Consider the following 13705-nt stretch of genomic DNA (forward strand, 5'->3'; position numbering starts at 1 on the left):
TTCTCTTTTCTTGGCAAAGCCTCCCAATGTGCTCTATAGAGTACTGCTTTAATAAGGTACAGGTTACTCCTTTTTCAGATCACTAACAGAATCATAGTGAATACAATTGTGGCAAACAAGGGGCCACTCTTTGCGAACAAACATTACAGATCAAACTGAAACTATCTTTAGTCCTCAATAACCAGTATGAGGAAAGGATGGGCCTTAGACTCAACCAAATGGTGGTTTGTTTGTTTTTCAATCTCTTAAGAGCTTTTCAAATGTCTTCCATCCAGTGTAAAAGCAAGCACTTTAATAAAGCCAATCTTTTTTATGTTACTCTTTCTTCAGCCATCTTTTCCTTCAGGTAGTCTCCCAAAATTCAACATCTGAATGTGCTTCACTTCGGTCCTCTGATTTTCTAAATTTCCTCTCAAATGACAGCATACTTTTTGGGGGAGGGAGGAATGAGTAATTTTCGTATAAATAAAAACTGCTTCTCTTTTGGCTGTCCATCTAAATGGCAACAGCCTCTCTGATCCACAGAAAAGGAACATCCTAGACTCATCCTGGAGTCTCCTCAGGTCCCTCCTCTAGTACCCCACCTGAAGAAATGAGCCTCAAAGGACAAGAGCTCAGTCATAACCATCTGTCACCAGAGGTTATTCTATTCACTTACCTGCAACCTCCCAATCACCTGAAACACCTGTCTCAAAACTGTAACTGAGGAGGAGAAGAGCACCAGGACCAGAGAGGCACAGAATGGGGCTTCCAACAGCATGGCAACCCCAAGGGCCGCCCCTCCCCCCAACTGGTGCCACTTCTCACTTCAGCCTTACCTCGCTGGGTCTGGGTAAATTGGGTGCTCTCTGGATCCTGCTCCATCATAACGGGATAATGAAATGAGGGAAGACTCCAGCAGCCTCCTAGCAGAGATTAAAAAAATGGCAATAATCCCTGTCAATTACCAACTCAGAGGTCATTCATAAGGAAAAATGGGGGAAAGAGATAAATAACTTCCCCCTATGCAGCCGTCTGACATCTGTTATCTGGGATCACACCCTTCCTGCAAGCTAAGAATTAGAGTCATAAATAAATGAAGAGCTACAGAGCTTCCAGACTGGATATGGCCACCGTATTATGTTGAAAACTGCTCTTCAGTGAGAAATGAACAAGTATTTCGGAAACATGCTCTTATTTCTAACTGTAGTATCTCTAGTAGACAAAGAGGAATTTGGGATCAACACAAGAGGAAAAAAGGGGGGCATACATGGAGATTATGATGTTTATGCCAACATTTAGTTTGGTGCTCAGTTCCTCCATGTCATCATAATCCATATATGCTCTTACTGTCTACTCACTCTGCTCTGCTCACACCCTTTTTGTGAGAAAAAGTATTACTTGGGCTCTCTTAACAACTGACAAAAATCTTTAATTATAGAATCTAACTCAATCATACATTTAAATTATCATATGTGATACACACAAATTTTATTGAGGCCTTTTCTGTGTGTGTGCCAGGCAATATATTAAACACTTCACGAGTATGTCTTTATGTAAACCTCACCACAACCTGAAAAGGCAGGTATTACTAAATAACTATAGGATACTGGGCCTAGGAGGAGGAGGTAAGCACACTGTTCTGTGGCACATGGCTACTAAAGGAGAGCACCAGGACTCAGTGAAGGTGTCTGTCTTAAGTCCAAACTGCTTAAAACTACATGCTACACTGCAGGACTTCCTGGGCTCAGGCAGGTAACAAGTGCATATGTACCCACTGCAAGCGATGGAGACCGCCATGCAGGAGGGCATGTGTCCCATCAATCAGCACCAGCCAACTGTCACAAAGCCAGAATATGGGCTCAGTATTGCTGGCTCATCCTATTTTTTTAAGAGAAGTCAGAAATCTGGATTTTTGGATTTCTCATTATTGCTAGATTTTAGGTAAAACACTTTTTTTTTCCTTTTTCATACAGGCCAGTTAAGACATATCTGATAAACATGGCCCAGAGATCCCAGTTCACCATGTCCGCTACACTGCTTCCCAATTCAAATGTGTCTTTGCAGCCAAGCAAACTCATGCTTCAAAAAGAATGGTCTCAGAAACAAATGTGAATCTTTTCTTTCTGGTAGCATCCTGCCTAGCTCTCCCAGTAACAGGTCTCCAGCTCCCAGCCAGACTCTTCTCTAAAGCCGAGATAAAGACAGAGAAAGCAGGATAAAGACAGTGGCTACCAATCTTTCCCAATTGAGTTAATTCAATTCACTGTTATTAAAACCAGCTGGCTTGAGGTATAGTCATGTGCAGTCGCTTTATCCCAGCAAACAGCCTGGTGCACCACAGCATTTCTGCTAGCAGTCTTGGGAAGAGAGAGGGCAGGAAATCCTACTAGCCTGGTTTGCAAGCTTTCCTGTCAAGGCTGTTAAATGATGTGTTCTATCTAGACAAGGCCTATATCCCCCACCCTTAGACATTTTAAACAGTCCTACATGGAATAGAGAGAATATAATATATAACCAATGAGAAGAGAAGAAAGCAATAAAATATACCTCCTCCTTGTTTGAAAAACTGACTCTTCAATGATATCTATGTTTACAGAAGCACAAATGCTGCATTTCATCAACCTTAAGACACTTTCTTTTTCTCGTAATTTAACATGTCTGAAATTGGGATGCAGCTTACAATTATGTGACAGTTTTATTGGCAAGATTTTTTTTTCTTTCACAGGGGCAAACAAATTAATGGTATGTCTTCGAGTCTTTGAAATACAACATATTTGTGAAACAGGGGCAGTGAAAGGTATTGGAGAAAGAAGAGTGAAACTTTGAGTATCTACTCAGAATATTTATGCCATCTTATATACTATTTATTCATTACTAATAAACCAGTGCTATAGGAACTGGGTGGGAGCTGAAGAATGGAAGCAAGATTTGGGAGCAGCTGACTGTTTCAGAATGCCTAGAAACTTATTCTATCCCTAAGTGTTGTGGGGACAGTCTTTACTAACACTGAGCCCTGATGCACTATCCTCCAAATGGCTGTTTAGTAAACAAAGACTCTTTGGCAAGGAGCATCCTCCGGAGTTACCAAAATACATCCTTCCTAAGTACTTCTGTCTGGAAAATAATCCTGGTTTAAGTTAAGAGGCAAACATTGTCCCCTACTATGCCAAGAAAGGGACAATATTCAAAGAGAGGTGAGATGACTTTGGGAAGCTATAAAGGAGATTCATGAACTAGAAAAGTCTGGATTAGAAAACTTCAATTTTAATGATGGCATTTTATAATCCTACAAAGTACTTCCTACCCTAACTTCCTATCTTAATTAGGGAGCTTTCCTCAAATCAGAGTAGAGCCCAAATGTTAATAAGCTTTTTCTCTAGAGAGTCCCTGATGAGGTTTTTTTTGAACATGCATCCCCTATGGCTACTTACTACAGTCTGTTGGCACCATTTGTTCCCCAGGCAATACAGTGGGCTGACAAGCCATATATATATATATATATATATATATATATATAGCATTTTAACTGCTAATATACAATATCAGGAGAGTCACTCAATATGAACTCACCCCACACCCCACAACACTGATGAAACAAAAGTTCTCTACAACTATGTGCTAGTTTGAAAGGATGTATGGACCCTGGAAAAGCCATGTTTTAATCAAAATCCCATTTCATAGAGGCAGAATAATCCCTATTCTATACTGTGTGTAATTAGATCATCTCCCTGGAGATGTAACCTAATCAAGAGGGGTTGTTAAACTGGATTAGGGGAGACGTGTCTCCACCAATTTGGGTGGGACTTGATTGGAGTCCTATAGAAGAGGAAATACTTTGGAGAATAAGAGATTCAGAGAGAGCCGAGCAGAACGACCGCCATGAGAAGCAGAGTCCACCAGCCAGCGACTTTTGGAAATGAAGAAGGAACATGCCTCCTGGGGAGCTTCATGAAACAGGAAGCCAGGAGAAGAAGCTAGCAGGTGATGCCATGTTCGCCATGTGCCCTTCCAGATGAGATAGGAACCCTGACTGTGTTCACTATGTGTGCCCTTCCAGATGAGAGAGAAAACCCTGAACTTCATCGGCCTTCTTGAACCAAGGTATCTTTCCCTGGATGCCTTAGATTGGACATTTCTATAGACTTGCTTTAGTTGGGACTTTTCTCGGCCTATAAACTGTAAACTAGCAACTTATTAAATTCCCCCCCTTTTTTCAATTTTTTAATTTATTAATTAAAAAAATAACAAACAAAAATATTAACATATGATTATTCTGTCTACATATATAATCAATAATTCTCAATATCATCACATAGTTGCATATTCATAATTTCCTAGAACAGTTGCATCAATTCAGAAAAAGAAATAAAAAGACAACAGAAAAAGAAATAAAATGAAAACAGAAAAAAAAAGATTATACATACAATACCCCTTACCCCTCACCTCCATTGATACTAGCACTAAATTCCCCTTTCTTAAAAGCCATTCTGTTTCTGGTATATTGCATTCTGGCAGCTAGCAAACTAGAACAAACTACAACATAAGTAATATCTGAAGCAGTCAAAAAGACTTCTCCAATTGGTGTTGAATAAAAAAAGAACTGGAAGTACTAGACAAGCAAGCATCACCATCACTCCTTAGAAGTCTCAAATAATTATCTTCCTTTCCCAGAGTTAGCACCTTGCAAAGAGCCACAAGGAGCTGTCAATGAAGAAATGGCACAAGAAAATGGAAGGAGATGCATCTCTGTATCTTCTGCTCTGGCTACCATAAATTTGAACTGACTCAATTATCCATCATGATCAAGATGGCACAGTAAAATGCTTCAGGGCTCTGTCATCTCACCAAAGCTTTGAACAACCAGCAAAAACTGGCAGAAACATCTTTCTCAAAGCCCGCCAAAACAGTTAAAGGACTACAGCAATAGGGCAAGCACCGAATCAAGAAAAAAGATTACTTAAAAGCAACAGTCTTTTCTGGAGCAGTTAGAAGGAAAAATCTAAGATGATGGAATGGTAACCCAAGACAAACTCTGGAATCAGTCCTGTAACTACTTGTTGAAGAGTACTTTGAAAACTATTGCTTTTTTCTTTCTTTGCTTTGCATATATGTTATATTATACAATAAAAAAAAGTTAAAAAAAAAAGTGATAGTCTTGTGCCACCCTTGGCTGGCCACTTCCCCACTTTTCACTGGCTCAGCATGGAGCTGGTCTGTGTTCCCAGTGCAGATCGCTAGCCCTGGTTTGGAGGGAGCAGAGTAACCTCTGTGCACATACTGGAAGCATATATGTCTGGCCCAATCTGTCTGATAATGGTCTAAGGACTCACCACATAGAAATTGCCCTTTGTGTAGAAGGCAGTTCACAGAGCTCCTATAGAATCTGTGGGCAAACGCCTGGGGCAAGGGATTGCTAACTGTAGGACATACTGTGCAGTACCCACAGTGAGGAAACTGCTTCCTAGGGAAGAGGGGAGATTAATATCTGTGAAAATGAGGGAATTCCAAGGGTCACATGCCAAAGAAAAGGAAAGGATAAGGACAGCTCCTATGCTTTAACCTGGAGGTGTTCTCTAAACTCATTGTATGGATTAGTTCTGAAGGAGAGGGCTGGCAGGGCTCAATCTGCAAAGACTGGGAAAGGTATTTTCTTTCTTTCCTTCTTTTTTAAAAATTAAAAAAAATTTTATTAGCTCCTGGCATTCATGAAAAGCTGTCATACCGCTAGTTGGATACAAGTTCAAGGAACAGATGCCTGGGAATCTAAATTCCAGCAACATCACATAAGAATAAAATGCCCAGATTTCAAGAAAACATTACAAAATACAGGACACATAAAAGAAACCAGAAAATGATGGTGTAGGCAAAGGAGATTAATGCACTCGGAATCATCAATAAGCAGGACCAGACATGGGATATACCAGACAAAGACTTTTAAAATATGGTCCAAGACATGCTCAAAGAACTAGAGGAAACCCAGGACAAAAAACTAAGGAACACAGACAGAATATCAGTAGAGAGAAAGAAATTACAAAAAGGAGCCAAACAGAACAGAAATTAAAAATTCTCTTCAGGGGTTCAATAGCAGAATGGAGCTGGCAGAAGAAAGAATCAGTGAACCTGAAGATGAGACAGTTGAAGTCATTCAGTCTGAACAGTAGAAAAGAAAAAAGGAAAGTGAACAGAGCATGAGAAACGTGTGGGACACCATCAAGACTTCAATATACACATTGTGGGAATCTCAAACAAAAGAAAAAGAGAAAGGGGCAGAGAGAATATTCAAAGAAATAATGGCTAAAAACTTCCAAATTTTAACAAAAGACATGATTATACAGATCCAATATGCTCAACAAACTCCTAACAGGATAAACTCAAATAGACTCACACTGAGCCATGTTATAATCAAACTGCTGAATGCCAAAGATAAAGAGAGAATTCTGAAAGCTGTAAAAGAGAACAGCTCTATGACCTATACTGATTAGGGCAAGCCTGCTACTAGAAGCTAAAATGCCACTGGTGCTCCATTCCCGAAGAATAATTTCCTAACCTGGCTTTGTTGTCTGGGTGACATCTGCTATTTTAATTCAGGGGTGCCAAAACCAAACTAATAGCACCCTTTTGCCTAGGATATAAAATCCAAATTCCATTGCTCGGCCTCTAAAGTCAACTGGTTTTATATTCCTTTTAGAAGTACTATATGCTCAACAGTGGTTTTCAAACTTTTTGGTCTCAGGATCTGCTTAACACTCTTAAAAATTACTGAAGACTCCAAAGAACTTTTATTTATAAAGGTTTTTATCTATCAATACTTAACATATTTGAAATTAAAACTGAGAATTTTTAATGGACAAGCACACATTCCATAAACCAGCAATGATAACTTCATTTCATATCATGAACCCTAGAGAAAATCCCATTGTACTTTAGTGAAAAAAATATGAGTAAAAAAGGCAAAGAACATATAAAATCAGTTTTGACTTCAGGGGTCCTGGACCATACTTTGAGAACCATTGCTCTCACTAAACTAAATACATTCTTCACTACCCCATCTATGCATTTAGCTTGGCCATTTCTTTCTGCAATGTTTCTCTTTTCCATTTCTGCCTATAAAAATCCTTCAAAGCTCAAACACCTAACTCCTCCAGCCAGAAGTTTACCCTTTCTTCCCAATTACCTCATAGTATTTTGTATTGCTCTTAGAGACCTTCTCCCAAGCCACCTTGAACTACAGGTTACTGGTAAGTTTGTCTTGTCTCTGCTACTGGACTATCCGCTACATGAAAGCAGGTACTGGGTCCAAGGCATTTTTCTATCCCCACTGAAACTCACATGCTAATTACTACGTACTTAATAGAAGACCAATACAGACTAAGTAAGTGAATCAGCAGGTCTAACTAAATTTAGAAGAATAAGGAAGAAGAACACATCTGATTACCCATCACTGACCCTGATCTGCAGACAAGGTTGCTAGATGTCAAAAAACTCACACTAAAATTCCTTAAGGGGGGCAGGCCACGGTGGCTCAGCAGGCAAGAACGCTTGCCTGGAATGCCAGAGGACCCAGGTTCGATTCCCGGTGCCTGCTCATGTATAAGAAAAAAAAAAAAAAAGTGTTAATATTAAAAAAAAAAAAAATTCCTTAAAGAACCAAGTTTTTAGAAACTGCTTACATCACCCTCCATCGTTCTGGTCATTTAAGCTGCTCAGGTTAAAGTGCTGACATAGTTGGTCTGATAAATGCAGCGCAGTCTAGTCCCCGGGAAGCTTATTAAATCATAAAGTCAAAGTCTGGCTATTTGTCTAAGGAGCTACCACTGATGATCTTGGGCTGTGTACTGCCAAAAGAGACCTCACAGGGCAAGAGGACAATTTTTCACGGAGATAAAGGGGCAGGAGGCCAAGGAAACTTGGATGCACTATTGCTTTCTTCATTTCTAAATCTTGCTCTGCAAGTCCCAGATCTCTGCCTTGGCGCATGCCTGGACCTGGAAATGACAAGCCTTATTCTTTGTAAAAAATAATTGTGTGTTCTGAAATGACACCTCTATTATGATTTCCAAATTGACATCTCTGCTTTAAAGCAGAGGCATTCGAGCCTCCCTGTTTCACACACTGGCAATTATCATTTTAGTTATCAGTGATAGGCATTCATTTGATTGCTGCAGGGCCCCCTAGTTCTACGGGTGCATTTACAGCTCATGGTGTAGCTGACAGCAGAGCTTGGCAGGCAATTCCTGCCCCTGCTGTGGGGTAGACCAAGGCAGTGGCGCTCCTAAAAGGTTTACCTCAGGAAAAAAGAGACATGATACCAACAGAGTTCATGGGCCTATCATGTGGATAGGCCTTATTTTACCATCATCAAATATAAACAATTCAGGGGACTCAAAACAGTGCCTTTCACTAGAAAAGCTTAAAATCATCTTTAAAAATCGTTAATGTATTCCACAATGCTTCTGTGCAGTGAGCAATAGATGGTAAAACATCAGGGCGCAACATAAATCACAGACACTAAAAGGAAAGAGGCTGGAAAAAGAATTTACACGTGGTACGCCAATCATGTATCTAGCTACACAAAGCAGTATTGTCTGAAAAGCCTGCCAGACCCCTCTGGGAATATTTGATCCTCTGCAATTTGATGGGCAATTTTTAAAAAACATTTTTTATTGTGAAATATATGCAGAAAAAATGATAAATTTCTAAGTATAGTTTAACAAGTATTCATAGAGCAAATTTCTAGTATGTACGAGCTACAATTCCACAATTTCAGGTATTTCCTTCTGGTTGTACTAATACACTAGAAATTAAAAAAAGTATTTATATAATGATTCAGCAGTCATACTCCTTTGTTAAATCCCATCATGTCTGTTACAAGCCCTCCTTCTCATTTGATCAGTCTCTCAATATTCAGGGATTTGGGCAATGACCATTCTAACTCCATGTTGAAAAGCGGTATTGACATCATGGTGTAGGGGGATGAAACTGGTTTACTGTCCAGGGAGAGACTGGTACCTCCAAGTTTCAGGGCTTATCTGGCAAGGGAACCATCTGGAGGTTTTCAGTTTCTGAAAAATAAACTTAACAAGTAAAATTTTTTTACAGAGTCTAAGATAGAGTCCTGGGTTTTCCTTGGCCAACCATGGCAATTTGTAAAATAGGGCTGAAGCTTGCATAAGAATGACCTCCAGGGCGGCCACGGTGGCTCAGCAGGTAAGAGTGCTTGCCTGCCATGCCCGAGGACCCGGGTTCGATTCCTGGTGCCTGCCCATGTAAAAAAATTAAATAAATAAATAAAAAGAATGACCTCCAGAATGACCTCTCAACTCTATCTGATATCTCTTAGTCACTGAAACCTTATTTTGTCACATTTCTTTTCCCCTTTACGGTCAAGCAGGCATTCTCAATACCATGGTGCTAGCGCCAGGCTCATCCCTGGGAGTCATGTCCCATATTGCCAGGGAGAGGGGGGAGGGTAACGAGTTTAGTGGTGGAGTTTGGCTTAGAGAGAGAGTCTACATCTGAGCAACTAAAAAGAGGTTCTCTGGGGGTAAATTCTTAGGTGTATTTATAAGTAGGATTAGTGTACCACTATAGAAATGAGTTTCATTACGGCCAGCTTTAAGATCGAGGGCTTGGGTTATTATTTGGGAGCCCCTAGTGCTTCAGGGAATATCAGAAATTTCTGATGGGTCATTATTTTTAATACAAATGTAAAATGATTGGTTGGCACTATGCTTAGCTCTTGTAACCCTGAGCACATTATGCTAATGTTATGAGACATTATTAATAAAAACTCTTTTTAAAGTTCAAAAGCGCAAGCTGATGTACATAGACATATTTACTCTGTATCCAAATCCATCTCCTATGGGAGTCTTGGAGATTTGCTCACAAACATTTTAAAACACACACACACACACAAACTAGGAATAGGGAATCCAAAGGCTCTTAATCAGGGGATAAGTAGGAACACGTGTGAAGCATTACAAACCTGAGGCTATAACCCAAGATTCTGAATTGATAGTTTGGGGCAGATCTGTGGAAAAAAAAAAGATTCCACAGCTAGTTTTGAAACCCACATGCACATGTGTCCCCACAAGCAATTAAGATACACAGGCTTGCAACACAACAAGCAAACTCACCACCCTACCCCCTGGGTCTACGTGGGACATGACTCCCAGGGGTGTGGACCTTCCTGGCAATGTGGGACAGAAATCCTGGAACGAGCTGAGACTCAGCATCAAGGGATTGAGAAAACCCTAGAATGAGCTGAGATTCAGCATCAACGGATTGAGAAAACCTTCTCGACCAAAATGGGTAAGAGTAAAATGAGACAAAATAAATGTCAATGACTGAGAGATTCCAAACAGAGTGGAAAGTTTATCATGGAGGTTATTCTTACACATTAAGTAGTAACAATTACGCATCTTGTTATCCAAGATGTAGTGGAGAGGCTGGAGGGAACTGCCTGGAAATGTAGAGCTGTGTTCCATAGCCATGTTTCTTGATGATGATTGTATAATGACATAGCTTTCACAATGTGACTGTGTGACTGTAAAAATCTTGTGTCTGATGCTTCTTTTATCTACCTTATCACCAGACAAGTAAAACACATGGAATAAAGATGAATAAAAAGGGGAACAAATGTTAAAATAAATTTAGAGTGAAATGCTAGTGATTGGTGAGATGGAGGGCTGGAGGGTATAGTATATATGAATTTTTTTCTATTTTCTTTTTATTTCTTTTTCTGAATAGATGCAAATGTTCCAAGAAATGATCATGATGCTGAATATGCAACTATGTGATGATATTGTGAATTACTGATTATACATATAGAACGGAATGATCAAAAGTTACGAATGTTTGCATTTGTTTGGTGCTTTTTGGTATTAAAAAAATAAAAAATTAATAATAATAATAAAAAAGATACACAGGCTTGGACTTTAATTAAGAGGAAGTGCATCCTACAACTTGGCAGGTTTTCCCCAAAATGAATAAGAGATTTGAGGAATTTAATAACCCTGAATTTTCAGCTAATTTTATTCAGAACAACAGACAAATCCTAAGAAGCCTACCTCCAGATCCACTAATTCCACAAATAACATATTGGTGCAATCTTTTGCTTACTGCCTCAATACCAGCAAACCCATACATTTCCTTTCAGATGATTTTTTACATTTACATTCCTGACCTGAAATTCTTAAAACCTTTGACAAAGGCCATTCATGAAGAAATGGCAGGCTCTTGATCCTGGTATACGGCAAACTCTGTGCTCTATAATGTGAAGTACAACCTGAGGGTCAACACTAGAAGGGAAAAAAGAATTAGCAAATAAAGCCTAACAAGAGACTAAGGAAAAAGGAATGCGCAGTTGGCTGGGACATTTATTAACCAGAGGCAAAAAGGCAGCATTCTTGGCTTATGTCTGTCCAAGCAATGAGGTTTCTGGAGTGGACAGAAATAGACAAGAGGGCAGACACCCCAGCTGGGCTTCCAAACAATCCACTGCCCTCAGGCTCCTGAGCTAACACAAAGCTCGGAGTACAGTCACTTTTCTTACATCTTGGGTTCATTCTGAACCACTTCTTTTAGTGACATTTGATTTTCACTCATCTGCCTCTGGGGGTATAATACTTGACCTTCCAACCTGATCCTCCCTGCTGCAACTACCCTGATTCCTTTTGGACTCAGCATTCAACTCCAATGAAATACTTTTTCCGTTTCCTTCTGTCTAGACAACATAAAGTTGTCATAAATGACACCTAAAGTACAATTAGTAAAGAAATTGTAATTTCACTCTCCTCCCCCAGCCCCCCAAAGAACTGCACATTAATGTCCTCTAAAATATCAATCAATACTATCCTGATGGTAACTTAACTCTGCAGAGCCTGGAAGCCACTTGATTTCCAGCTTGCTAAATATTATGCATTTCTCCTCTCTACTATAATTAGAAGATGTAAATTGCCTTCTCTTCATGAGCACTAATGGCTATAATCTCAGAGATTTGAATGTCTGCTGAATCGATACCTGTTAAAAAAGCCCTTACAAATACCACTTTATCCAGCTGCATTTTATTTAGGGCAATCACAGACAAAAGCAAAATAAAAAGGCAAAAAATAAATAAATAAAGCAAAAGAGGAGAGGGGCACTGAAAGAAAGGCATTGACTCAAGACCATCAGAACTAAGGGTACTATTATAACCAAAAAGAAGACAGTTATTCTGTCTCATTCCTTTTGAACTTAAAAAAAAAAAAAAAAAGCCAGATCAAAGCAAAAACAGCAAACCATGAAATACTTTATCAGTGGTTTTCCGTAGAGGGGTGAAGGAGTGGGGGAAATTTCCCCCAGGCGGATGGATATATGGCAACATCCGCAGACATTCTGGGTGTGACAATTGTATATGTATTGGGGGTGGGGAGTAGGGAGAGGCAAAGGGGGGCATACTACAAGCCTCTAGTGGGGTAGAAGCCAGGGATGCTTCTAAACATCCTAAAATGTACACGACATCTTTCTGCAACAAATAATTATGCATCCCCAAATGTCAATTGTACTACTGTTGAGAAACCCTCTACTATATCTGGTCTGAGACTATTCAAAAGAAACCCTGAATAACTGAAGTATAAGGCAAGTATAATATTCTGTGCTCAAGCTATAGAATCAGGTAGACTGTGGTTTAAATTTCATCTTGTGTCACTTATTAGTCATATGACCTTGGGCAAGTTCTTTATTCTCACCTTCCACATTTATGGGAAAATCCCTACTTCACAAGATTGTTATGATTAAGTAAGAACAAATGTAAGGTTGCCAGCACACAGTCTAATAATTAGGAATTATCTTTTCTTCCTTGGATCACAACTCCCAAACTGCCTGCACAGTACACGCAGCCCTAGGCCCTCTAAGTCACTAAGACTAAAAAGGCAGTTTGTCAGAAAGACATGTGTCGTAAAATCATAAACATGGCACACGAGCCCTAAGAATCATATGAGCTCCACCCCAAAAAAAAAAACCCAACAAGAGTGGTCACCCATCCACCTGTCCATCCATTGATTAAAACCACAAATGCTTACTGAATGCCTACTATTGGGGATATATATTAGTATATAAAATAGGCATGGTCCTTGTAGTAGCTAGTCTCCAAGATGGACCCCCCAAAATCCTATTTCCTGGTATTCCTGCCCCTGTGTGGTACCCTGCCACATAGAATCTAGACTGGTCTATGATTTGTTTTAGTCAAGAAAATATGGCAAGCAGTGCCAGTTCCAGGTCTAGCATTTAAGAGGAATGGTAGCTTCCATTTACCCCCACCTCTTGGAACACTCACTTTATTTGAATTTTAAAAGGTTTACATCTGTTACCAGAACAAAGAAGGGAAAAGATAAAAGCCATACTGCTGAGGTAAAGTGATGCAAGAGAACAGCAGGGAGACAGAGGCAGAAGAAGCAGCTGAGAAATGTATGTGAACATGCGTAGGGGAAGAAAAAAGTAGAAGAGGCAAAAAGATTCACACTCACACCCTCTAATGCTACAAAGGAAAAGGGCACAAATGTTAACAAGCTGCAATTCCCTTTCTATGACAAAGTCATACTTTCAGCCTTTGATTCCTCTATTATTACAATTGTCTACTCCTGCTCTGACTTGATTTTAATTTCCTGGCAGTTATACCCAAGTCACACAGCCTTTCCAACGGAACCCACACCTCTGCCCAAAGCTCTGAGCTCACAAAGAGAGG

General features: G+C 39.7%; 1 protein-coding gene across 12 annotated transcripts in view; it reads right to left on the reverse strand.

Moving 5' to 3' along the window:
* AMBRA1 (autophagy and beclin 1 regulator 1) overlaps nucleotides 1-13705 on the reverse strand; it is a 226276-nt gene that overhangs the window by 129370 nt on the left and 83201 nt on the right. For 8 of the 12 annotated variants that reach the window (XR_013156974.1, XM_077114562.1, XM_077114560.1 and 5 more), the window contains one exon: nucleotides 819-905. The exons of the other annotated variants lie outside the window; for them this stretch is intronic. Coding sequence is in view for 7 of the 8 variants with exons in the window: in XM_077114562.1 (XP_076970677.1) it covers nucleotides 819-905 (87 nt within the window). In the remaining variant the exon portion in view is untranslated. The remainder of the gene's footprint in view (nucleotides 1-818; nucleotides 906-13705) is intronic. 12 annotated transcript variants of the gene reach the window in all.

The sequence above is a fragment of the Tamandua tetradactyla genome, chromosome 8 (genome assembly GCF_023851605.1).
Source record: "Tamandua tetradactyla isolate mTamTet1 chromosome 8, mTamTet1.pri, whole genome shotgun sequence".
In the NCBI taxonomy this organism is placed as follows: Eukaryota; Metazoa; Chordata; class Mammalia; order Pilosa; family Myrmecophagidae; genus Tamandua; species Tamandua tetradactyla.